The 27,759-nt window shown below is 46.4% G+C and overlaps 1 protein-coding gene across 1 annotated transcript; it reads left to right on the forward strand.

Annotated features, from left to right (window-relative positions):
- The first annotated feature begins 245 nt into the window (after positions 1–245).
- Positions 246–24,655, forward strand: LOC103641937 (putative ABC transporter C family member 15). Its single transcript, XM_008665238.4, has 12 exons — positions 246–497; positions 1,503–3,862; positions 3,998–4,084; positions 4,181–4,843; positions 4,935–5,099; positions 5,255–5,263; positions 10,469–10,754; positions 10,851–11,065; positions 11,601–11,906; positions 12,392–12,455; positions 12,567–12,806; positions 24,500–24,655. The coding sequence occupies exons 2-12, from the start codon at positions 1,523–1,525 to the stop codon at positions 24,619–24,621; spliced, it is 4,497 nt and encodes a 1,498-aa protein (XP_008663460.2). The 5' UTR covers positions 246–497; positions 1,503–1,522; the 3' UTR covers positions 24,622–24,655.
- The last annotated feature ends 3,104 nt before the right edge of the window (positions 24,656–27,759 follow it).

Here is a 27,759-nt window from a genome sequence, read left to right on the forward strand (position 1 = left end):
GTGTCAGGCTGCTTGTGGGGTCAACCAAAGAATGATGAATGCATGCTTACGTGACCGGACTTTTCCCACTGTACGAAAAATTAATTGTCGTGTTGTGCATGAACGCGATCGACCACCGCCGCACCATGAGATGCCCAAAGCGCAACTGTCAGGGGTGTGTCGCCGTCTTTGTCACGCACCTAGGCTCCGGTCTCCGCCTCTCCGCTATATTATCCATCGTCACCAGTTCTCATCGCCGCCTCTCTCTCACTTCCCTCCAGTCCCGCCCCTCCCTCTCTCGTTGGCGAAACGATGGAGAGAGGGAGCCCGTCTACTCTCTTTCCCAGGAGGGTGCAACACTTGTTGATCCAGGGGGGCTTCCTCGACGACCCATTAAGTCAGGCTTCGTTCAATCAAATCAATCAATTCTGACCTGCAACTTCACTGCATGCAAAGTGTAGACGTCTGAATTCGCTCCGCTCCTCCGACTCCATGCGTCAGTTACACACTACCGCGACGTGAGTTTTCTAGTCTGCCCACCCTTTCTTTTGCCTCCTGCTTCCTTCGCCCTGCAATGTTTGTGAAAACTATCAGGGGTCGAGGACATATCTTCCTCTATCACTAGGAGGAGTTAAAAGACATAACTTCTCCTATAGTCTCATATATCATTACAAGATACAGTAGCTGCAAAAGGAATAGTGAACGACTAAATATTTATAGTGCAATCAGAATATGATTCTGCCAGCGCATGCATATTAGTAGTTAGCCAGTTTTGGTTCATGGGTGAGTAAGGGAGAACACCATGTCCATGCGAAAGGTTTGAGCACTCGAGGTCCATGTCACTACTTTAAAGGGAAGCTAATTAAAGGACGAAAGTTTCGAAAAAAGAGCTGAAAGGAAATGCATTGTCCAATCATTCCTAGCAGCAAGAGTAAAACAGAATGAACCTGTAATCCTGTGCGTGACCAACTATTATCCTACAACCAATTATAGCTTGAACTAGCAAACAAAAAGATCTGTAACATGGTGCTTCTGAAACCACAAACAATACCTTAATATCTTGTTGGCTTGCTTCTCTGTAACTCTCTCCTCTTCTCTTCTATGTGCAGTTTCCTTATACCCTTTAAATAAAATGTTTACTGTACGGGATTGCCCTATGCTTTTTCCCTAAAAAACGAACAACACCTTAATTGAAACAACAGATGAGTACTCCGACTCAAAGATGAACTCCGCCCCAAACATGATGATAATGTTTGGTGTTAATTATTGTTCTTTTTCCTAAAAGTTTATATGCTAGGCCAATCTCCCCATGGTTATGGTTAGAAGTTTATCTATAGTTTTAGATAACTTTGGAAGAAATAGTTAAAATTCAGTCCTTACAAGAACATGTTTGATTCTACTTTCCTTCAGGACCCATGACATAATTGTAGCTGCTAGCTCTTATGTTCCCACATGATAAGATTGATTTCTCAACAATGTATTCCTCCATTGGTTTTTGACATGAAATTTGCAACTCATTACAGATTCTACTATATTGCACCATATGGAAGAATGGCAAGAGATATACTCACCTTGCTTCTGGATGGGCACTTTTGCACTGATAGAGTTGATATTCATCATGAGTATATTGGCTCAATTTCTGTTCAGGAAATTTAGATGCTGGATACAGAGGCTAAAGGGTGCAGCTCCTGAAAGCAATAAACAACATCAGGAACATAAGATTATTGCTATAAAGCTGGGTATCTCATATAAAGCTTGCATAGCTTGTTGTCTGCTTATACTAGGCAGTCATGTCCTGAGGGCAGTATTTCTACAGTTACATGAAAGAATAAGTGACTGCAAGTATCCACCCTTTATTCTTTGTGAAGGTTTGCAGGTGCTATCGTGGATAATATTGTCACTACTAGTATTCAGTTTTCAGAAAACAAATTCTGCAAAACTTCCAATGGTAATTCGGTCCTGGTGGATATTTAACTTCCTACAATCAGCTACCACTGTTGTAATTGATCTCAGGTCAATTTTGGCAACCCATGGCGATATAGGATTTAAAGAATGGATTGATATGTTCATGCTTGTTGTTTGCATTTACCTGTTTGCGATTTCAGCTGGAGGAAAAACAGGAATCACATTCACAGACAGCAGTGTAACAGAGCCACTATTGAATCCATCTGTGGGACAGCAGGCAGAAGCCAAACGAACATGTCCATATGGAAAAGCAAATATTCTTGAACTTGTCACCTTCTCTTGGATGAACCCTGTGTTTTCTATTGGATACAAGAAACCTCTAGAGAAGAATGCGGTGCCAGATGTTGATGGAAAAGATGCTGCTGAGTTTCTGTCTGATTCATTTAAAAATGTCATAGATGATGTTGAACACAGTTATGGTTTAAGTACTTCATCGATCTATAGAGCAATGTTTATATTTATAAGACGGAAAGCAATTATCAACGCAGGATTTGCAGTTTTAAGTGCCAGCGCATCCTATGTTGGACCCTCACTGATTAATGATTTGGTGAAATTCCTTGGAGGACAGAGGCAATATGGATTGAAAAGAGGTTATATTCTCGCAGTTGCTTTTCTAAGTGCCAAAGTTGTGGAGACCATATCACAGAGGCAGTGGATTTTTGGAGCTCGACAGCTTGGCATGCGGTTGCGAGCTGCTTTGATATCCCACATCTATCAAAAGGGTCTTCACTTATCCTGCAGTTCAAGGCAGAAGCATACAAGTGGAGAGATCATAAACTACATGAGTGTAGATATACAAAGGATAACTGATGTTATATGGTATATAAACTACATCTGGATGCTACCCATTCAGCTTTCTCTAGCTGTCTATATCCTTCATACAAACTTAGGGGTCGGGGCCTGGGCTGGTTTAGCGGCAACACTGGCAATAATGGCTTGTAATATTCCACTAACCAAAATGCAAAAGAGGTTGCAAGCCAAGATCATGGTTGCCAAAGACAATAGAATGAAGGCAACAACAGAAGTTCTTAGAAGCATGAAAATACTAAAACTTCAAGCATGGGATATGAAGTACCTTCATAAGCTAAAAACTTTACGCGGTGAGGAGTACAATTGGCTATGGAGATCTGTGAGGTTGTCGGCTCTAACAACATTCATATTTTGGGGGTCACCTGCATTCATTTCCTCCATAACATTTGGCTCATGGATACTGCTGGGGGTTCCTCTGACAGCTGGAACTGTTTTGTCAGCTCTTGCGACATTCCGCATGCTACAAGATCTAATTTTCACACTTCCTGACTTACTTTCAGTGTTTGCTCAGGGAAAAGTTTCAGCTGATAGAGTGGCAAAATACCTTGAGGAAGAAGAATTGAAATGTGATGCAGTTACACAAGTACCAAGAAATGACACAGACTTTGATGTGAAGATTGATCATGGAATATTCAGTTGGGAACTTGAGACAACTTCTCCAACTCTGACAGATGTAGAGTTAAAGGTAAAGAGAGGGATGAAAGTGGCTATCTGTGGAATGGTCGGTTCTGGAAAATCCAGTCTATTATCATGCATACTTGGGGAGATGCCAAAACTAGATGGGACTGTCAGGGTCAGTGGCCGTAAAGCATATGTTCCTCAAACTGCCTGGATCTTGTCTGGGAACATTAGGGAAAACATTCTATTTGGAAACACACATGACGAGGAAAAGTACAAAAAAATCATACAATCATGTGCATTGACAAAAGATCTTGAGTTGTTTGCAAATGGTGATTTGACTGAGATCGGTGAAAGGGGAATCAACATGAGTGGTGGACAGAAACAGCGAATTCAGATTGCAAGGTCGGTGTATGAGGATGCAGATATTTACCTCTTTGATGATCCTTTCAGTGCAGTAGATGCCCATACTGGAAGCCAGCTTTTCAAGGTCTGTTCAAATGCACAAATTACTTCAACTTTTTACTAGTAATGTGATAATTTGACTGTCTGAGGCTCATTGCTGATTCAGAAGAGAAAGTAATTGGTTCATATCCTAATCAAACAAAATAATTTCATTCTACAGGATTGTGTAATGGGAATTCTTAAAGATAAAACAGTGTTGTATGTGACCCACCAAGTCGAATTCCTTCCTGCCGCAGACCTTATACTGGTAAGTATCAAAAAATACTTTTGGTTTAACCCATCGTATCTATATTCCAAAGATCAAAATTGCCAAGTAACTAACCGTTTGAATTCAAATTAACAGGTGATGCAAGATGGTAAAATCGTGCAGAAAGGGAAATTCAATGAACTTCTTCAACAAAACATAGGGTTTGAAGCTATAGCAGGTGCGCATAGCCAGGCTCTTGAATCTGTTATAAATGTTGAGTGTTCCAGCAGAATACCGCCAGACAACAAAAAATCAGCAGACAGTGAGGATGAGTTCGATACGGAAAATGAAATAGATGACCAACTTCAGGGCATAACAAAACAAGAGTCTACACATGATGTCTCACAAGACATCAGTGACAAGGGGAGGTTAACACAAGAAGAAGAACGGGAAAAGGGAGGCATTGGCAAGAAGGTTTATTGGACCTACCTGAGGGCAGTTCATGGTGGAGCCTTAGTGCCAGTAACAATAGCTGCACAATCGTTCTTTCAAATATTTCAGGTAGCCAGCAACTATTGGATGGCATGGGCATCACCTCCTACAACTGCAACCACTCCAACCGTTGGATTAGGCCTCCTCTTCTCTGTATACATAGCACTATCTATGGGAAGTGCCCTGTGTGTTTTGTCTCGGTCCTTGCTTGTGTCACTAATTGGTCTACTAACATCAGAAAAGTTCTTCAAGGACATGCTCCACTGCATCCTGCATGCCCCAATGTCCTTCTTTGATTCCACACCTACTGGTAGAATTTTAAACAGGGTTAGTGCTTATTTAACTTTATGACCATTCTCATCATCTGTCACATGCTTATACACCATTAAACTAATTATTATTTTTTTGAATGGATCAGGCCTCTAATGACCAAAGTGTTCTAGATTTGGAAATAGCAAACAAGCTAGGCTGGTGTGTGTTTTCAATCATACAAATTCTGGGGACCATTGGTGTTATGTCACAAGTTGCATGGCCAGTTTTTGCTATCTTTGTTCCGGTGACGGTGGTCTGTTTCCTATGTCAAGTATGAACTCTTAAAAATGATCTTCTGTTTTATAATTAGCCCTTTCCTATTACTTTTTTGCACCGTGAATTCTAGAAGATTCACTAGTAGATTCCTTTTATTTGATGGACCCATTTCAAAAAATGTTGAACATGTTATGTTTTGTATGTGTGCAGCGCTACTACATACCGTGTCAAGAGCGTCGAACCCTTGACTCGCCGGGCCTCGGCTACGTAACTCGTAGCCTTCGGCCGTCTTCTCCGGTAGGAGTATTCCTCCTAACCGCAGGCTTGAGAGAGAGAGGTGGGAGATGACTTGATATTTTATTGCCCTCAACAGTGCTGCGCACTTGGGGATATATAGGGCCGGCGGCCACACAAATGGAGCAAGCTCCCTAATTATCTTCCCTGCCAAAATACTACTTTCCTACTTATTCCTTGCCATAAGTGCTAAATTGCTACTTTCCTACTTATTCCTTGCCATAAGAGCCAAATTGGTACTTTCCTATTTATCCCTTGCCATAGGTGGCTGCTGCTTTCCTAAACTTGAGTGCCTGCCATCTGCGGCGCTGCTGCACTGTTGGCGCGCTCCGCTGCCCGCCGGATGTCGCGAGCGCGCCTGCGCCTTGTGTACGGCTTACCGTACATGACATCTCTCCCGGCCTCGAAAGTCAGCTCGTCCTCGAGCTGGAAAGCGGGGAAGCTTGCCCTGAAATCCTCAAAATCCTCCCAGGTCGCAGACGACACTGGTTCACCGTGCCACTGTACCAGAACTTGCCGAATGCCGCGAGCCAGGCGACCCGCCAGGACACGGGAAGGTGTGGACACCACTGCGCCGTTGAGTGTGGCCGGTAGCGCAGGTGGTTCCGTTGGTGGCGCCCCAACGAACTTCTTGAGGATGCCCACATGGAAGACGTCGTGGATTTTGGCGTCGGATGGAAGCTGTAGGCGTACGACCGCCTCGTTGATGATCTCCTTGACACGGTAGGGGCCGACGTAGCGGGGCTTCAACTTGCCCGTGGTGGAACGTGGCAGGGATGCCGATGGTCGTTGACGGAGACGAAGAAGGGCCCAGTCACCGACATTGTAGACGACCTGCCTGTGATGCTGATCGTAGGCGCATTTCTGGGATTCTTGCGCCTGATGGAGACGGTAGCGAACGTCGTCGAGGAAGGCAGCCCGTTCCTCCATCTCCTGTGCCACCGCGGGCACGCGTGCGTCACCCGGCTCGTAGGACCGGATGGTCGGTGGGTCGCGGCCGTAGACCACCCGGAAAGGTGTCTCGCGGAGTGAGGACTGGTAGGCGGTGTTGTAGGTGTACTCCGCCCATGGAAGCCACCGGAGCCACTATCGGGGTCGATCGCCGGTGAAGCAGCGAAGGTACATCATGATGACGCGGTTGGCTGCCTCCGACTGGCCGTCGGTTTGCGGATGGAAGGCGGAGGACATGAACAACTTGGTTCCAGTCAGGGCCATTAGCTCCCTCCAGAAGGCCGACGTGAAGACGGGGTCTCGGTCCGATACGATGGACTGCGGGATGCCGTGCAGCCTCACCACCTCGGCGCAGAATGCTTGCGCCACCGACTCCGCCGTGTATGGGTGCGCCAGTGGGATGAAGTGGCAGTACTTGCTGAAACGGTCGACGACAGTGAGAATGACCGTCTTGCCTTGCACGCGGGGCAGAGCTTCGATGAAGTCGATGCCGATGTCCGACCACACCCCATTGGGGATCGGCAGGGGCTGTAGGAGACCAGCTGGACGTAGGTGATCTGACTTGTATGTTTGGCATGTGCCGCACGCCCTGACGAATTCCTGCACAATACGACGCATGTTGGGAAAATGAAAGTCGCGCCGTAGTCGATGCAGGGTGCGGTGGACGCCCTCGTGGCCGTCATCATGTACAGCGGCCACGATCTCCCGTAATAGGGGTGAAGTGGCTGGGATATAGAGGCGCCCCTCCATGGCGACCATCCCACCGATGATGGACCATGGTGCAGCGCGCGTGCCGGCGCGGATCTCTTCGTAGAGGGCGACGAGAGCCGGATCCGTAGCCTGTGCCTGGCGCAGGCGCTCGACGAAGTCGAAACGGGGTGCTGAAATGGCCATCAGCGTGCCCTCGTCGGGGTCCCTCCTGGATAGTGCGTCGGCGACGGTGTTCGTGGCGCCCGAGCGGTATTCGACCGTAAAGTCGAATCCCAGAAGTTTGCCCACCCAATGGTGTTGGGGAATCGTGGCCAACCTCTGGTCGAGGAGATACTTGAGACTGAAGTGGTCCGTCTTGACAATGAAGTGTCGTCCCCATAGGTACGGCCGCCAGTGCCGGACAGCCTGGACCAAGCCGATAAGTTCGCGCTCGTAGGCGGCGAGGTCGCGGTGGCGGGGTGCAATAGGTCGGCTGAAGAACGCGACCGGGTGTCCCTCCTGGACGAGCACCCCACCGAAGCCTGTGGAGGATGCATCGCACTCCACCACGAACCGCTTGCCGAAATCTGGCATGGCGAGGACAGGAGCGGACGACACGGCTGCCTTGAGCGCCGTAAAGGCAGCCATGGCCGCGTCATCCCAGACGAAGCCATCCTTTTTGAGGAGGGCCGTTAAGGGGGCAGCCACCGTGCCGTAGTTGTGGACGAAGCGGCGGTAGTACCCGGTGAGGCCGAGGAACCCTCGAACGGCCCGGACCGAGCGCGGCGGCGGCCAGTCGTGAATGGCAGCCACCTTGGCCGGGTCCATGGCCACCCCTGCGGCCGAGATGATGTGGCCGAGGTAGGCGACAGATGTTGCTCCGAAAGAACACTTCGAACGCTTGATGAACAGCTGATGGCGTTGTAGCTCGTCGAGGACGGCCCGTAGATGGCGGAGGTGATCGGCCCACGTGCTGCTGTAAATGAGGATGTCATCAAAGAATACCAGGACGAACCGTCGGAGGAAGGGCCGGAGCACATCATTCATCAGTGCCTGGAACGTGGCTGGGGCGTTGCAGAGCCCGAATGCCATCACGAGGAACTCGTATAAGCCATCGTGTGTGCGGAACGCGGTCTTGTGCACGTCTTCTGGCCGCATCCGGACCTGGTGATAGCCCGACCGTAGATCCAGTTTGGTGAAGAATTTGGCGCCGTGGAGCTCGTCGAGAAGCTCCTCCACGACCGGGATGGGGAACGCGTCTTTGATGGTGAGGGCGTTGAGGGCCCTGTAGTCGACGCAGAAGCGCCACGAGCCATCGGGCTTCTTGACCAGGAGCACGGGCGATGAGAATGGGGAGTCGCTGCGACGCACGATCCCCTGGTCAATCATGGTGTTGCACTGCCGCTCCAGCTCGTCCTTGTGTGCAGCCGGGTAGCGGTACGGCCGGACAGCCACCGGTGACGCATCGGGCTTGAGGAGAATGCGATGGTCGTGGGCGCGCTTGGGGGGCAAACCCATCGGAGCTGCGAAGAGCCCCCCGAACGAGGCGAGAAGAGCCTCCAGTAGGGCGTCCGTCCCGTTGGTGGCACGCAGCGTCGGCTCCTTGGGGCTGGGCGTGCCCGTCCAGGAGATGGAGCGCCCCTGGCGCTGGAACGTCATGCGGCGATTGGCGAGGTTCCACACGATTGGCCCCAACGCACCAAGCCATCGTGTGCCGAGGACAACGTCGTACCCGGCCAATGGCATGACGAAGAGGTCAGCCGGGTAGAGTTCGCCCTTGACGTGGAGCGGCGCATTGCGAAGGACGCCCGCGCAGGTGATCCGCTCGCCATTGGCCACCATGGCCGTGAGGCGGGGTCGGCGCTGGATGGGGATGCCCGACTGGTGCGCCGCCGCTGCGGATATAAAATTGTGGGTGCTTCCCGAGTCGAGCAGTGCCACCAGGGAGACTGAACCGAGGGTGACGGCGATCTGCATGGTGTCCCCTGGCGCGACCCCCGCCACGGCCTGGAGGGAGAAACAGGGAGCGTCGGTCTCCGCGGCACCCGTTTCCGCCTCGGCCTCCTCAATTTCGACGCCATCCAAGAAGAAAATGCGCCTGCAAAAACGGTTGTGGCCACAAGAATATTTCTCGTTACAATTAAAACACAGTCCTTGGCGGCGCCGATCCACCATCTCCCAGTGGCGGCGCTGGCAGCGCCAAGGGCGCCTGTGGCGCCGGGAGCGCCTGCGTCGCTGGCCGCGGAGGTGGCGGCGGCAGGATGCCGCGCGGCCCTGTCTTGGCTGGTGCCAGGATCTTGGCGAGCTCCATCTGCTCCACCTGCCGCGCTAGGCTCATAGCAGTGTTGAGGTTGCCGGGGTTGAGTATCCGCACTGCGTGGCTGAGCGGAGGCAGCAGGCCGCCGGTGTAGAGTTGGACGCGTTGCTCCTCCGTCATCCTGCCAGCACGGGGTAGGAGCTCCTGGAATCGGTTGGAGTACTCCTCGACCGTGCCGGTGCGTCGACACTCGGTGAGCTCGAAGAACGGCGCTGAACGGAGGGCTGGCCCGAAGCGCAGGTTGAGCAGTTCCCTGAATCTGCTCCAGGACGGGGTGCCCTCGTCCTCCTGTAGTTGTATGTACCAGTGCTGTGCGATGCCCTCGAGGTTATACGAGGCCATCCACACTTGCTCCTCCACCATTGTACGCTGCTGGCGAAAATACGACTCACATTTGTTGATGAAGAGGAGGGGATCGGTCTTGCCATCAAACCGCGGAAAGTCCCATTTCTGGAACCTTGGCGGGCGATCGATGTCGCGATGACGCTCGGGCTGGGCGCCGCTTGCGGAGGAGGAGTCGGATTTCTCCTTCAGCCTGGTGATGTCGGCCTGCATGGCCTTCATCATCTCGATGACGTCAGCTAAAGTGGGCTCGGCCATGTGGATGGAGGATGGCGAACCGCTGGTGGGCGTGGTCGGGGATGGTGGTGTGGTTAGTGGATCGGTGGGCGGGACTGGGTGAGGCAAGGATCTCCGGACTCGGGATACCAAGCTGTCAAGAGCGTCGAACCCTTGACTCGCCGGGCCTCGGCTACGTAACTCGTAGCCTTCGGCCGTCTTCTCCGGTAGGAGTATTCCTCCTAACCGCAGGCTTGAGAGAGAGAGGTGGGAGATGACTTGATATTTTATTGCCCTCAACAGTGCTGCGCACTTGGGGATATATAGGGCCGGCGGCCACACAAATGGAGCAAGCTCCCTAATTATCTTCCCTGCCAAAATACTACTTTCCTACTTATTCCTTGCCATAAGTGCTAAATTGCTACTTTCCTACTTATTCCTTGCCATAAGAGCCAAATTGGTACTTTCCTATTTATCCCTTGCCATAGGTGGCTGCTGCTTTCCTAAACTTGAGTGCCTGCCATCTGCGGCGCTGCTGCACTGTTGGCGCGCTCCGCTGCCCGCCGGATGTCGTGAGCGCGCCTGCGCCTTGTGTACGGCTTACCGTACATGACATACCGACAGCGAGAGAGTTGGCTCGTTTATCACAAATTCAAAGGGCTCCAATCCTACATCATTTTGCAGAATCACTAGCAGGAGCATCAAGTATTAGAGCATATGCACAAAAAGATCGTTTTAGAAAAGCAAACATTGGTCTTATTGACAACCATTCCAGACCATGGTTCCATAACATTTCTTCAATGGAGTGGCTTTCTTTCAGGCTAAACATTCTATCCAACTTTGTCTTTGCCTTTTCTTTGACTCTGCTAGTGAGCCTCCCTGAAGGTTTTATAAATCCAAGTAAGATCTATATGCAAATAGAGTCATGGATGATTACAGAAGCCTCAAGCTATCTTAATTATGATTATTACCAAACTAATATAATTATATATACAGGTATTGCTGGACTTGCGGTTACTTATGCGTTGAACCTCAACTCACAGCTGGCATCCATAATTTGGAACATTTGCAACACAGAAAACAAAATGATATCAGTAGAAAGAATAATGCAGTACTCGAGGATCCCTACCGAGGCTCCTATCATAGTTAACCACTACCGCCCACCAAACAGCTGGCCAGATGCCGGAACTATCCATATAAGTTCCTTGGAGGTATGTGTAAATTGTAACGTTATACTGAGCTCCGACTCAATACTATAGGTGTAACAATCAAGTGTGCGTGTGTACAGTTTTAGTCAACAAACCCAAAACTAATGTCTAAAATTGAATAATTGTTTGCTAAGTCAAAGGTTAAACAACTTGCAGAAAGTGCTGCAAAGTAGAATTCATCTCAAGAAACTGCTGAATTAATATTTTGCAGTATATTTTACCAAAGAGGATAATAATACCATGTTTTAAATATGAGAGAAAAATAAAGCAGAATGCTCATGCTTTCTCGTGCACAAAATATGGTTTTATCGATTACATAAACAAAAGGTGCAGTGCTACATATTGCAAAAAATGAAATATAAGACAAAAATGGCAGATATAGATACTGTGAAGCATACAATTAGCTGTTATTTCTCTATGATAAGACATGGCACATAAGAATGGAAGTTCTTTTTTAGAAGGAAACTTCTGATTTCATTAACCCTGATATATGCACTTTCTCAATTGCAGAATCTAATGTTGTTGTTTGCTTTTGTAGGTTCGATATGTGGAGCATCTCCCATCAATTTTGAGAAACATATCATGCACAATTCCAGGAAGGAAAAAAGTGGGGATTGTAGGACGTACTGGTAGCGGAAAGTCAACTTTTATCCAAGCACTTTTTAGGATCGTTGAACCCAGAGGAGGAACAATCGAAATCGACAATGTTGACATCTTGAAAATAGGGCTGCATGATTTAAGGGGAAGACTAAGCATCATTCCACAGGATCCAACGATGTTTGAGGGAACAGTTAGAGGGAATCTGGACCCCCTGAATGAGTACCCTGATCATCGCGTGTGGGAGGTAATTTAATAAACTACAAATACCATTATAAAAGAATCCCTTATTTAAGATGTCAAATAGAGAGTCTAAATCTTTGTAGCAATAGTCATTATGGCTCACACATAATGTTCCACATCACTAGAAAACAAGTTATGGACGACAATTTTTTTGTGAATAAATTTTGGTAACAACATTCATGGCTAAATTGCCAAGCCCAATGATTATGCACTATGAAGGCTTTAAATGTGGCTCCAGAAAAAGTAGAAAACCACATGTAGAAGTGCACCTATTTTACAGACTGTAGATGCAAAGCTATGCTTCAGAGTTCTCTCATAATCCAAAACGGTAAAATCATGATGCAATTTTTGTATAAAATTGTAATCTCATCAAAACTTAATATGTAAATGAGAAAATACATAATGTTATAAAATCATGACGCCTAGAGAAAAATGGTTTTTGTTCTTGAAGCATATGATCAGGAATCATTTTTCCCTTCTTTTGAATAGATCTTGGATAAATGCCAGCTTGGTGATATAGTTCGGCGAAACCCAAAGAAACTGGACTCTATAGGTAATGCATTCTTCTGAGCACAACCAAATGTAAAAATCCAAATTTCACTGGTTGATACTATAGCCCTTTCATAATGATACTTTCACTGAGATTATGAGATATTTCTTGCAGTTGTAGAGAATGGGGAAAACTGGAGTGTTGGACAGAGGCAATTATTTTGCCTCGGAAGGGTTCTTCTAAAGCGAAGCAATGTTCTTGTTCTTGATGAGGCAACTGCTTCAGTTGACTCCTCCACTGATGCCATTATCCAAAAAACAATCCGCGAGGAATTCAGGAAATGCACAGTATTGACAATAGCTCACAGAATCCACACCGTAATTGACAGTGATCTCATTCTTGTTTTCAGTGAAGGTAGGTCACTGTAATACTCAAATTGTAGGAAAGTGTAAAAGGAGAAAGAGTTTTCCCTTACATATATGTGTGTTACCTATATTCATCATTTCATGTGAAAATCACATTTAAACAAATAAATAATTAACAAAAGACACTCAAACAATACATGCATCATGCTGGTGTTTATTGGTTTGTGCATTTGTACACAGTGGTAATGATGATAAGAATACATAAAAGAAAGAATTAGTTCTAACCCTAATTGCACTCTAGAATTTAGAAAAGAGGAAGGAAATGAAGATTTTATATAATACAAATAAAATCATAATTAAATAACTTCAGCACACTTGGTGTGATCAAATTGATAATTAGTCTGAGTACAAATGTCCCACAAAATCGAACTTAAATGGAGGTTTTGAATTTGGAATTCAAAATAAGACAAAATAGGAAAATGGAAACATAAAAAGAAAAAAAAGAAAAAGGGAAGGAGTCTTAACTGGGCCTCGGAACCCAATTTTGGCCCACTTCGTCCCTTCCTCCTCTCGGCCCTACTGGATTCCAGGCGCCGACGTCTGGGCCCCGCATGCCAGCCCTTGTGCCGCGCTCGTCTCCCCTTCCCTTTCACTGGCTTGTGGGCCCCTCTTGTCGGCACGTTCTTCTCCCCTGTAACCATTACGCGAAATCGCCGCGGCGGCTGGAATTCCGGCCAAATCGCGTTCCTTCTTGACCGATGGCGCAAGGATAAAAGCTCGGGTACCATGGTTGTTCTCCCCTCTTCCCTGTCTCCCCTCGCTAGCGAGCTAAAACCGCCGCCACATACTCGCCGCCGCCACCAGAACCATCGAGGGTGCGGGTGTTCGCGCCGCCGCACCTAAAATCCAGTGTGGTTGGCGGTCAGTCGGCGTGAAGGGCCTCGACGGGTTCGTAGCCGGGCGGAAATCGCGCACACCCCCTCCTCGGGCGCGGAAGACTCGGGACGCCGGGGAAATTGATCGCCGGTGCATCAGAGCCGCCGTGGATCTTGGCTTTCCGCGGCCAGTTCCCTACTCTGCGTCATCATCGGTATGCAGACCTTCCCCATATTCCCCAAGTTCCTACCAACGTTTAGCGCATTTCAATTTGGATTTAGCGCCCAGAATCGCTGGGAGGGATTCAACGGCGAGCTCCGCCGCCGCGGGGAGCTGTGCTCCATCACCGGGGCACTGTCGGGTCAGGGGGGGAAGGTGCCTGGACGTCGGATTAGAAACGTGCGGTCTAGATCGGATCTGCGCGTACCAATTCGCTGGGTTGACCTGGGCCGTTTGATCTCGATCGGGCGAATCCGGGGCGAGTTGGTGGATTTTAAATCCGCGTCGTCGGTCGTCGATCGGACGGTTATGATTGCGTACCGTTTCGGTTTGGGATACATCTAATCCTAGCGGTCGATAGGAGATCGGGCGGCCGATATTAAGCGATACCCTTTCGCTCTGGCGTTTTGCTTATGAGACCCTGGACTTTTTGGAAATAGAACCCGCCGTTCTACTGCATAGTATTCTGAGTCGTAGGATCTTTTGCGCCTGGGCCCCTGCGGTTCTCAGAAATGAAGGCCCAGTCCAGAGCTGTTTAAAATGGAATAATTAAATTGGAAAATAGGTTTTTAATACAAAAATATATGCTAGAACTTCAATAATTCATAGAAAATTCATACTAACTCCAAATCACTTCATTCCAGTTCCTAAAATTTTATAATTTTATTCTCTATCACTTAGAACCTCTGTTTTGTCATGAAAACAGTAAGAAATTTATTTATCACTTAATCCTATTTTAAACACATAAAACCTTTGAAAATGCATAACTTAAAATCTATAACTCAGAAAATTATGATTCCAGTTCCTAGGTTTTTATTTTAATATGTAGATTATTACTGTGTATTTTATTTATATGTTTGGTGTAATGTTAATTTCTCTATATGCACTGTGCTTGTTTGTATTGTGGCGAGTAGAAGAACCCGTTGCTGAGGATCCTGGTGAGCAGCAGGTTGAAGTAGCTGAGCAGGAGCTCATTGAAGGCAAGTTGTGCCCTTGATCACTTTTTACCCAATAATGTTCTTTAATATCACTTATCCATGCATAGGTTAATTTTGATGGGACCCAATAGGTCACCCTAGATTGTTTATCTCATTACCTTGTTTACCCCTGAATCACTTGGGTAGTTTGCTATTGCTTTATATGGTTTTGGGATAATCATTTATCACCTCTATGTTCCAATTCTTGTTGTTATTCTGTTTATGTTCATGTTGTTATCATTAATGTTAATTGGAACATAGAGCTTAACTTGAGAACCACGTGCCACCACAAGGGTTTAATGGGACGCCCTTGGCTGATTAACTAGGAAAGCTAGTGGAAGACTACCTTACCCGAAAGGGGCAAGGGCAGTAGGGGAGAGGTCAGTGCGGGGAGGTCCCTGGTTGATTTTGCTGCGATGGCGGTCAGCCAGGAACCCTGTACTGGATCTTCCCATAAACTGTAGCGGGTTTTCGGAAGCTAGTGGAACTTTGTAAAGGCCTCGTAGTGTTGCCCTGCCGCGCTTCCTAGGTAGAGGTGTATGGGATTCATGACCCCTTGGCAGATGGGTAACATGACTTGTGGGTAAAGGGTACAACCTCTGCAGAGTGTAAAACTGGTATACTAGCCGAGCTCACGGTCATGAGCAGCTCAGGACTCTCTGATGTTTAAATTATGGAACTTAAATTCAATTTTGTCATTTGCATATGCATGGGCTTATTATTAATTTGTTCAATTACTTTATTTAAGGTTTGGTATTTACTTACACTTAGTAACTGCTAATAAAATTTTGACCAACTACTTAAAAGCAATGCTCAGCTTTAACCCCTATCATTGATCAGCCTTACACTTCACATGAGCTCCCACCTTTGGTGAGTTCATGTCACATTATTCCCCACAACTTGTTGAGCGATGATCATGTGTGAGCTCACCCTTGCTGTCTCACACCCCCCCCCCACAGGAGAAGAGCAGGTGGTTCAGGAGGAGCCACAAGGCGAGGAGTTTGATCTGATCTAGGTGGCGTTTCTCAGTCGACATTGGCGCCGACGATCCTTAGTTCGTTTTATATTTATCTTTATTTTGTAATAAGACTTCCGCTATGTAATAAATACTCTGATGTATTATGACATTTATCTCTATACACTCTGTTATTATATATGTTGTCTTCTTGGCGCATGTATGAGATGCACCCGGCTTTGTCCTTTAAAACCGGGTGTTACAGAAGTGGTATCAGAGGAAATGTTGACTGTAGGACGAAACCTAGATAGACTGGACAAACCCTTACCTACTTATCTCATTCTGATTCATTCTACACTCACCTTACTCTGATTCTTTCTACACTTATCTTGATCCTGTCTCACCTTCTACTGTTCTACTCTGATCATTCTTACCTTTTCTACTCCAAGACACGACGGATTTCACACCTTGGAATCCCTACCCCTATGACATTTTTAAGAGATAGGAAGCCTAAGACAAAATTAAAACTATTTTCTCTATTAAAAATGTTGGTTGATTGTTCTGATGATCAATGCCTGATTTGCTTCTTTGATTGATTGAAATAGTATAGATGGACATCTTAGCATGTACCACTATAAGGTATTGTATTAGCTTTAGTAGGTGACACACTAATCTACTTAGCTAATAAATCCCCCAAATAAACATGATTGTAATTACTGCCTTGGCTACTATTTTCTTACCATAAGTATCTAACTCAGATGGTCAATACCAGGCGGGGTGGTGGAATTGATTTGCCTCCTAATCGACATACTCGGAGGATATACAGACAACCCCAGCCACAGCCTGCAGAGATGAATCCCCCCAATCCTCCACCAGGCGGAGTTGACCCACTGGTTGCTGCTCAGATGGCGGTGATGCAGCAAATGGCGGATACCATGGCTGATATGCGTGCCCAGATGCAGCAAGAACGCCAAGAGATGCGTCAGGAAAGAGAAGATATACGCCAGGAGCTGCGCCAGGAGAGAGATGAGATACGCCAAGAAAGGAGGGCGCAACAACAGCAACTGCAACAACAAATGCAACAGCAACAACAGCAACAAGTGCCATTGCCTCCACCACCACCACCAGTTCCACCCCGTGATAAGCATCGGGAATTCATGAGTCATAAGCCACCTACATTTGCAAGCTCACCTGATCCACTGGACGCGGATGATTGGCTGAAATCCGTTGAAAAGATGCTGAATATTGCACAGTGCACGGACCGGGAGAAGGTTTTATATGCTTCTGGACGTCTGACTGGTCCTGCTGCTGACTGGTGGGATTCTTATACTGCTGCCCATGATGCTGCGGATACTATTACCTGGGCAGAGTTCTGTACACAATTCAGGAACTACCATATTCCAGCTGGGATGATAAAGATCAAGAAGAAGGAATTTCTGTCGCTGAAGCAAGGAAGTATGTCAGTCAGCGAGTACCGCGACAAGTTTATTCAGTTATCCAGATATGCCCCTGAAGAAGTTGCTGAAGACGAGAGGAAGCAAGAGCATTTTATTGAAGGACTTAATGAACCCCTGCAGTATGCTCTAGTGGCACACACATTTCCATCATTTCAGAGACTGTTGGATAAGGCACTTGCTATTGAACACAAGCGTGTTCAGCTGGGAGATTTGAAGAGAAAGGCAATATCTCAAGGACAAGGAAGCAGCATTGTTCGTCCTCGCTATAGCTCACCACAGGGTACACCGACTCGACCCGGAGGACCACGCCCAGTTCAGCAGTCACCACTGAGGACACCCCCTCGACAGGCTACTCCCACTGGCACCCCGACGAAGTTTTCAGGACAGAGTCCGGGCACTCAATGTTTCAAGTGTGGGAAGATTGGTCATTATGCAAATGTCTGCCCACAGAGGATTGCTACTACACCAGTTCAGAACAGGCAGCAAACACCAGGTTCTAGCAAGGGATATTCTATCGCCAAGGTTAATCAAGTCAGCGTTGATGCTACTCCGGATGGAGGGGACCTCGTAATTGGTATGTTTTATGTTAATGCAATTCCTGCAACAATATTATTTGATTCTGGTGCTACACATTCATTCATGTCTGCTAGATATGCCAACGCAAATGAAATACCACTGCTAAATATGAGAAAACCCATGATAGTAATTACACCTAAAGGGCATGTTGAGGCGAATCAAATGACACGTAGATTGACATTAACCATTATGGGTAGAGAATTTGGAGCCACTGCTATAATATTGGAGTCAAGCGGTATAGATTTGATCCTTGGTATGTCATGGTTAAGGAAGGCAAAGGCCGTTATAGCATGTGGTAGAGGTACCGTAGAACTCACTACCACTAAAGGAGAAAGGTTTCAAGTTAATATTGCAGTAACCTCCTCACCCATGCGTGCAATGTTCTTTATACCTGAGGAGTTTGCTGGTGACAACATCCGGGTGGTTAGAGATTTTCCGGATGTCTTTCCAGAGGAGTTACCAGGGATGCCACCTGAGAGAGAAGTTGAGTTTGTTATTGACCTCTTACCTGGAACCGCCCCTATTTCTAAACGGCCATATAGGATGTCCGTAGAAGAACTAAAGGAACTTAAGAAGCAGTTAACTGAGTTACAAGAGGCTGGGTACATTCGTCCGAGTTCCTCACCTTGGGGAGCACCGGTCTTGTTTGTACAGAAGAAGGATGGATCGCAGCGGATGTGTGTGGATTATAGATCTCTTAATGATGTTACAGTGAAGAACAAGTATCCGTTGCCCCGTATTGAGGATTTATTTGATCAGATGCGAGGTGCTAGAGTATTTTCGAAGATTGATCTCCGATCGGGTTACCATCAGATGAGGATTAGACCATCGGATATTCCTAAGACAGCTTTCTTGACGAGATATGGATTATATGAGTTTACTGTTATGTCATTTGGATTAACCAATGCACCAGCTTATTTTATGAACTTGATGAACAAGGTGTTTATGGAGTATTTGGACAGATTCGTCGTGGTATTCATCGACAATATTCTTATTTATTCTCAGAGTGATAGTGATCACGAGGAACATCTGAGGATGGTGCTACAGAAGCTACGAGATAATCAACTATATGCCAAGTTCAGCAAGTGCGAGTTTTGGATTGGCGAGGTGCCATTTCTTGGACATATTATTTCTAATGGAGGAATTTCAGTGGATCCTGCTAAAGTTAAGGAGATAATGGAGTGGAGAGCACCCACTACAGTTACTGAGATTCGGAGTTTCTTGGGATTAGCAGGCTATTATCGGAGATTTATTGAAGGATTTTCTAAGATTGCTAAGCCTATGACTTCACTTTTGGAGAAGGGAAAAGAATTTAAGTGGGACGAGAAGTGCCAAGACAGCTTTGATCTATTGAAGAAGAGGTTGATGTCGCCACCAGTATTGGTTATGCCAGACCTACAGAAAGGATTTGATATCTATTGCGATGCATGTGGCCAAGGCTTAGGATGTGTGCTCATGCAAGAAGGACATGTGATCGCTTATGCTTCTCGTCAGTTACGCAAGCATGAATTGAACTACCCTACTCATGACTTGGAATTGGCAGCCGTTGTGCATGCGCTTAAGATTTGGAGACACTACATCATGGGAACTAAGTGCCAAGTATACACGGACCATAAGAGCTTGAAGTATATATTCACCCAGAAGGATCTCAACCTTAGGCAACGCCGTTGGTTGGAGCTTATTAAGGATTATGATTTGGAGATTCACTATCACCCGGGCAAGGCAAACTTGGTTGCAGATGCCTTGAGTCGCAAGGAGCATGTTCATTCAGCTGTTGTTGCCCAGCTACCCGATGAGATTGTTGAGGACTTCAGAAGACTTAACCTGGGGATAGTTGCTCATACTGAAGGAGTTACTATTGATGTGGAACCTACTTTGGAGCAAGAGATCCGCAAAGGACAAATTGGTGATGCTAAAATAAAAGAGATTAAGGATCTGATTACTGAAGGTCGAGTACCGGAATTTACGGAAGATGAACAGGGCACTGTATGGTTCAAGGACAGGATGTGTGTTCCTGACATTAAAAGCCTTCGAGAGACTCTATTGAAAGAGGCCCATGACTCGGATTACTCTATTCATCCTGGTAGTACCAAGATGTATCAGGATTTGAAACGGAAGTATTGGTGGTATGGATTGAAAAGAGATGTAGCTGCACATGTGGCTATGTGCGATGTATGTCAAAGAGTTAAGGCTGAACACCAGAGGCCAGCTGGACTATTGCACCCACTTAAGATACCCGAGTGGAAGTGGGAAGAGATTGGTATGGATTTCATTACTGGATTGCCTCGCACCCAGAAAGGATATGATGCAATATGGGTGATTGTGGATAGATTGACTAAAGTGGCTCACTTTATTCCTGTGAGGACTACTTATAAAGGTTCTCAGCTAGCAGAGTTATATATGGCTCGGATTGTGTGTTTACATGGAGTACCAAAGAAGATCGTGTCTGATCGAGGTTCGCAGTTTACCTCAAGATTTTGGAGAAGCTTTCATGAGAATATGAGTACAAAGTTGAATTTTAGTACGGCTTATCACCCTCAGACTGATGGACAGACTGAAAGGACAAATCAAGTGTTGGAAGATATGTTGAGAGCATGTGCCCTTCAGCATGGAGGAAGTTGGGATAAAAGTCTACCTTATGCTGAATTCTCATATAACAATAGCTATCAAGCCAGTCTGAAGATGTCACCTTTTGAAGCTTTATATGGGAGGAAGTGCAGGACTCCTTTGTATTGGGATCAGACTGGAGAGAGACAGTTCTTTGGTCCTGAATTGATTCAAGAAGCAGAAGAACAAGTTCGTATAATTCGAGAGAACTTGAGGGTGGCTCAAACCAGGCAAAAGAGCTATGCTGATAATAGAAGGAGACCACTGGAATTTGAAGAAGGAGATCATGTGTACCTCAAGGTGTCACCACTTCGGGGAATGAGGAGATTCAAAGTTATGGGCAAATTGTCCCCTCGTTATATTGGACCATTCTTGATCTTTAGGCGAGTTGGGGAGATGGCATACCAACTCGAGTTACCTGCTACTCTATCGGATGTGCATAATGTGTTCCACGTATCTCAGCTCAAGAAGTGTCTCCGTGTCCCTGAGGAACAGTTACCAATGGAAGAGCTTAGTGTTCAGGGTGATTTGACTTACACGGAGTACCCGATCAAGATTTTGGATACATTGACTCGAGTTACAAGGAATAAGGTGATAAAGATGTGCAAAGTGCAATGGAGTCACCACGGTGAAGATGAAGCAACCTGGGAAAGAGAAGAAGAGCTTCGTATAGATTTTCCCCACCTTTTCTCTAGTTCTTCCTAAATCTCGAGGACGAGATTATTTTTAAGGGGGGTAGGATTTGTAATACTCAAATTGTAGGAAAGTGTAAAAGGAGAAAGAGTTTTCCCTTACATATATGTGTGTTACCTATATTCATCATTTCATGTGAAAATCACATTTAAACAAATAAATAATTAACAAAAGACACTCAAACAATACATGCATCATGCTGGTGTTTATTGGTTTGCGCATTTGTACACAGTGGTAATGATGATAAGAATACATAAAAGAAAGAATTAGTTCTAACCCTAATTGCACTCTAGAATTTAGAAAAGAGGAAGGAAATGAAGATTTTATATAATACAAATAAAATCATAATTAAATAACTTCAGCACACTTGGTGTGATCAAATTGATAATTAGTCTGAGTACAAATGTCCCACAAAATCGAACTTAAATGGAGGTTTTGAATTTGGAATTCAAAATAAGACAAAATAGGAAAATGGAAACATAAAAAGAAAAAAAAAGAAAAAGGGAAGGAGTCTTAACTGGGCCTCGGAACCCAATTTTGGCCCACTTCGTCCCTTCCTCCTCTCGGCCCTACTGGATTCCAGGCGCCGACGTCTGGGCCCCGCATGCCAGCCCTTGTGCCGCGCTCGTCTCCCCTTCCCTTTCACTGGCTTGTGGGCCCCTCTTGTCGGCACGTTCTTCTCCCCTGTAACCATTACGCGAAATCGCCGCCGCGGCTGGAATTCCGGCCAAATCGCGTTCCTTCTTGACCGATGGCGCAAGGATAAAAGCTCGGGTACCATGGTTGTTCTCCCCTCTTCCCTGTCTCCCCTCGCTAGCGAGCTAAAACCGCCGCCACATACTCGCCGCCGCCACCAGAACCATCGAGGGTGCGGGTGTTCGCGCCGCCGCACCTAAAATCCAGTGTGGTTGGCGGTCAGTCGGCGTGAAGGGCCTCGACGGGTTCGTAGCCGGGCGGAAATCGCGCACACCCCCTCCTCGGGCGCGGAAGACTCGGGACGCCGGGGAAATTGATCGCCGGTGCATCAGAGCCGCCGTGGATCTTGGCTTTCCGCGGCCAGTTCCCTACTCTGCGTCATCATCGGTATGCAGACCTTCCCCATATTCCCCAAGTTCCTACCAACGTTTAGCGCATTTCAATTTGGATTTAGCGCCCAGAATCGCTGGGAGGGATTCAACGGCGAGCTCCGCCGCCGCGGGGAGCTGTGCTCCATCACCGGGGCACTGTCGGGTCAGGGGGGGGAAGGTGCCTGGACGTCGGATTAGAAACGTGCGGTCTAGATCGGATCTGCGCGTACCAATTCGCTGGGTTGACCTGGGCCGTTTGATCTCGATCGGGCGAATCCGGGGCGAGTTGGTGGATTTTAAATCCGCGTCGTCGGTCGTCGATCGGACGGTTATGATTGCGTACCGTTTCGGTTTGGGATACATCTAATCCTAGCGGTCGATAGGAGATCGGGCGGCCGATATTAAGCGATACCCTTTCGCTCTGGCGTTTTGCTTATGAGACCCTGGACTTTTTGGAAATAGAACCCGCCGTTCTACTGCATAGTATTCTGAGTCGTAGGATCTTTTGCGCCTGGGCCCCTGCGGTTCTCAGAAATGAAGGCCCAGTCCAGAGCTGTTTAAAATGGAATAATTAAATTGGAAAATAGGTTTTTAATACAAAAATATATGCTAGAACTTCAATAATTCATAGAAAATTCATACTAACTCCAAATCACTTCATTCCAGTTCCTAAAATTTTATAATTTTATTCTCTATCACTTAGAACCTCTGTTTTGTCATGAAAACAGTAAGAAATTTATTTATCACTTAATCCTATTTTAAACACATAAAACCTTTGAAAATGCATAACTTAAAATCTATAACTCAGAAAATTATGATTCCAGTTCCTAGGTTTTTATTTTAATATGTAGATTATTACTGTGTATTTTATTTATATGTTTGGTGTAATGTTAATTTCTCTATATGCACTGTGCTTGTTTGTATTGTGGCGAGTAGAAGAACCCGTTGCTGAGGATCCTGGTGAGCAGCAGGTTGAAGTAGCTGAGCAGGAGCTCATTGAAGGCAAGTTGTGCCCTTGATCACTTTTTACCCAATAATGTTCTTTAATATCACTTATCCATGCATAGGTTAATTTTGATGGGACCCAATAGGTCACCCTAGATTGTTTATCTCATTACCTTGTTTACCCCTGAATCACTTGGGTAGTTTGCTATTGCTTTATATGGTTTTGGGATAATCATTTATCACCTCTATGTTCCAATTCTTGTTGTTATTCTGTTTATGTTCATGTTGTTATCATTAATGTTAATTGGAACATAGAGCTTAACTTGAGAACCACGTGCCACCACAAGGGTTTAATGGGACGCCCTTGGCTGATTAACTAGGAAAGCTAGTGGAAGACTACCTTACCCGAAAGGGGCAAGGGCAGTAGGGGAGAGGTCAGTGCGGGGAGGTCCCTGGTTGATTTTGCTGCGATGGCGGTCAGCCAGGAACCCTGTACTGGATCTTCCCATAAACTGTAGCGGGTTTTCGGAAGCTAGTGGAACTTTGTAAAGGCCTCGTAGTGTTGCCCTGCCGCGCTTCCTAGGTAGAGGTGTATGGGATTCATGACCCCTTGGCAGATGGGTAACATGACTTGTGGGTAAAGGGTACAACCTCTGCAGAGTGTAAAACTGGTATACTAGCCGAGCTCACGGTCATGAGCAGCTCAGGACTCTCTGATGTTTAAATTATGGAACTTAAATTCAATTTTGTCATTTGCATATGCATGGGCTTATTATTAATTTGTTCAATTACTTTATTTAAGGTTTGGTATTTACTTACACTTAGTAACTGCTAATAAAATTTTGACCAACTACTTAAAAGCAATGCTCAGCTTTAACCCCTATCATTGATCAGCCTTACACTTCACATGAGCTCCCACCTTTGGTGAGTTCATGTCACATTATTCCCCACAACTTGTTGAGCGATGATCATGTGTGAGCTCACCCTTGCTGTCTCACACCCCCCCCACAGGAGAAGAGCAGGTGGTTCAGGAGGAGCCACAAGGCGAGGAGTTTGATCTGATCTAGGTGGCGTTTCTCAGTCGACATTGGCGCCGACGATCCTTAGTTCGTTTTATATTTATCTTTATTTTGTAATAAGACTTCCGCTATGTAATAAATACTCTGATGTATTATGACATTTATCTCTATACACTCTGTTATTATATATGTTGTCTTCTTGGCGCATGTATGAGATGCACCCGGCTTTGTCCTTTAAAACCGGGTGTTACAGTCACGTGATTGAAGCACCAGTTCTCTATAATGTTGCCCTGGACGTAGCTGCTGAGTTACTAATACATGTGTGCTTTAATGAATTATTGTGATGAGCAGGAAGAGTTATAGAATATGACACACCCACAAAATTACTGGAGAACGAGACCTCTGAATTCTCCAAGCTCATAAAGGAGTACTCAGGACAATCTCATGGCTTCAGTGGAACAACAAACAATTGAATGGCGACAAGAGAATGAATCCAAGATGGTGAAACATACAAAAGTTGATTGCCACACAACATATCTATATATGAAAAGTACGCGCCAAAACCACATAGCCAGGGTTTACGAGGGATGGTGCTTCCTTCCGTAGTACTCTAGCTCTTAGATTAAGAAGATTCAGAAAACTAGTGTGATGCAATGTACTATAGTTTACTGCAAATGCAGGACATAACTGAATTGGGGGAAACGATGGTTTGGTAGTTACTCTATGTCTCCATATAAAGTGTGCATGCACTGAAAGTCAACTAAGAAGTTGTTGTATGTCACGCTTAACTGGATGAACAAAAGTTTAGTGGAGAACTTACATCTAGTGCATTGGGTGCGGCTGCGGAATTCCGTCTAGCTTGTCTCTGGTGGGCGGCGCGCGCTCCGAGCCATGCCTGCACGCGGAGCTCCACCGCCGTCGCGAGCTTACACTGATCAGAGGGGAAGGTTCAGGCAGACGCTAGATAGTAACAGGATGCACCGATGGCGCGATGGAAGCACATCATCATTTAACAATCGCCGCTTGCTGTCCCCATCCGCGCTCCCGCACCACAAAATGTCGCGCATCCTCGCGACCTCGGAGCGAACGTTTGGGGGGAGGATTAGGTTGGTGCACGGGCAAACTCTTGCCTTGAGCCTTGAACCCTGGTGTGACGCTGCCGGAGCTCGAAGGCAAGAGGTTTGTGGAGCAACTGCTTTTGCTAAAACGTTTCCAAAAATCTATACTACTGAAAGGGAAATGTGACCTAGAGCAATTTCTAAAAGTATTTTGGTGATTATATGTCCAACACATTATTTGAGTACCTATATGTAAAATGTATGGAGAGTGCAAATCAAAGTGTAAGGTATGTTTCTAGACTTAATATATTATTTTGTGTACTAATATGTTTGTCTAAGTGCTAGAAACAGGACCAACAAAAAAAGAAAAGCATTGGAAAAGACTTGGTTGTGAAAACAGCCAAGTATCTGCTCGGGCCTAGCACACCGGACTGTCCGGTGGTGCACCAGACAGTGTCCGGTGCCCCAGGCTGGTCTCCGGTGAACTAGCTACTCTCGGGAATCGACGGAGTCGTACGGCTATAATTCACCGGAATGTCCGGTGGTGTACCGGACTGTCCGGTGAGTCATCCGCGGCGAACTCGTCGCTCTCGGGAAAGGAACGGGGCGATGTGGCTATAATTCACCGGACTGTCCAGTGAGCCAATGGCACCCGCGCCAACTGTCATCCGCGCGATCAACGCGCGACACGTGGCTGCTCCAACGGTCGGCTGGGTGCACCGGACTGTCCGGTGCGCCATCTGACCACGGGAGCAACGGTCGACTTTGCCTGATTTGGAAGGAAATCGTGCACCGGACAAGCTATAGTGGCTGTCCGATGGTACACCGGACTGTCCGGTGCGCCACTTGACAGAAGGCAAAGATAGGCTTCCATGTTGATCTCCAACGGCTCCTAGCTGCCTTGGGACTATAAAAAAGACACCTAGGCGCATGGAGGAGACACCCAAGCATTCTCTAAGCATACTAAGACATCCAGACTCCGCTCCCACGCATTTGATTCATCGTGTTAGTGATTTGAGCTCCATTCGAGTTGTGAACTCCCCGTGTTGTCATTTGAGCTCAAGTCTTCACTTGTTGCGTGTGTATGCTGCGGATTGAATCTTGTGTGTGTTGCTTTTCCCTCCCTTACTTCTGTGCTTCTTTTGTGGTCATCACTGTAAGGGCGAGAGACTCCAATTTGTGGAGATTCCTTGCAAAACGGGAGAAAGACTATAAGGAAGAAAGTCGTGGTATTCAAGTTGATCATTGGATCACTTGAAAGGGGTTGAGTGCAACCCTCGTCCATTAGGACACCACAATGTGGAAATAGGCAAGTGTTGGCCGAACCACGGGATAAAAATCACGTGTCTCGTGTGTTGCTCCTTGTGATTGCTTTGTTCGCACGAGCGTGTTTCATAGCCACTTGATTATACTAACTCCTTTACAATAAAGTTTGTGGCTATTTAGTGTTTAATTTTATAGGATCACCTATTCACCCCCCTCTAGGTGCTCTCAATTGGTATCAGAGTCGTACTCTTCACTTAAGGGACTAACCGCCCGAAGAGATGGATCCAGAGGGTAAGGGGATGGTGATTAACGACAAGGAGAAGGAGTCTCTCTTCAATGAGCCAAGAGACGACAAGCCTACTGACTCAGGCTCGAGTCACAAGAAGAGAGACGGGAAGAAGAAGAGACGCATCAAGAAGATCATCTACTACGACAGCGATGCATCTTCTTCTTCACCAAGGGACGACGACGATGACTCGTCAAAGAAGAAAACGGTTAATCAAAACTATGCATTTGATTATTCCCGTATTCCGTACAATTCGAATGCTCATTTGTTATCAATTCCTCTTGGGAAACCTCCACACTTCGATGGAGAAGACTACTCTTTCTGGAGCCATAAAATGCGTAGTCATTTATTTTCCCTCCATCCTAGTATCTGGGAGATTGTTGAAAATGGAATGCATTTTGATAGTACTGACAATCCCGTTTTTATAAATGAGCAAATTCATAAGAATGCCCAAGCTACTTCTGTTTTGCTAGCATCTCTTTGCAGGGATGAGTACAATAAGGTGAGTGGCTTGGACAACACCAAACAGATCTGGGACACCCTCAAGATATCACATGAGGGAAATGATGCAACAATGATCACCAAGATGGAACTGGTGGAGGGCGAGCTAGGGAGGTTCGCGATGATCAGGGGAGAGGAGCCAACATAAACCTACAACAGGCTTAAGACCCTGGTCAACAAGATACGAAGCTATGGAAGCACAAGATTGACGGATCATGACGTCGTCCGACTCATGTTAAGGTCTTTTACTGTAATTGACCCCCATCTTGTTAATCTTATTCGTGAAAATCCCAGGTACACCAAAATGACGCCTGAGGAGATCCTCGGAAAATTCGTAAGCGGGCGCATGATGGTGAAGGAGGCTCGATACGTGGATGATGCTCTAAACGATCCTCTACCCGTCTACGAGCCACATCTCGTTGCTCTCAAAGCAACTAGCAGCAAGGAGACGCTACCAAGCAAGGTAGTACAAGTGGAGGCTGCTGGGCTAAATGAAGATG

Source organism: Zea mays, chromosome 10 (genome assembly GCF_902167145.1).
Source record: "Zea mays cultivar B73 chromosome 10, Zm-B73-REFERENCE-NAM-5.0, whole genome shotgun sequence".
Taxonomy (NCBI): domain Eukaryota; kingdom Viridiplantae; phylum Streptophyta; class Magnoliopsida; order Poales; family Poaceae; genus Zea; species Zea mays.

Bases quoted from the DNA above. Each gene is read 5' to 3' on its own strand.
- LOC103641937 (XM_008665238.4), top strand. From the start codon at position 1,523: ATGGAAGAATGGCAAGAGATATACTCACCTTGCTTCTGGATGGGCACT. The intron at 3,863-3,997 runs GTCTGTTCAAAT...TTCATTCTACAG, and splicing joins CTGGAAGCCAGCTTTTCAAG to GATTGTGTAATGGGAATTCT. The intron at 11,907-12,391 runs GTAATTTAATAA...TCTTTTGAATAG, and splicing joins CTGATCATCGCGTGTGGGAG to ATCTTGGATAAATGCCAGCT.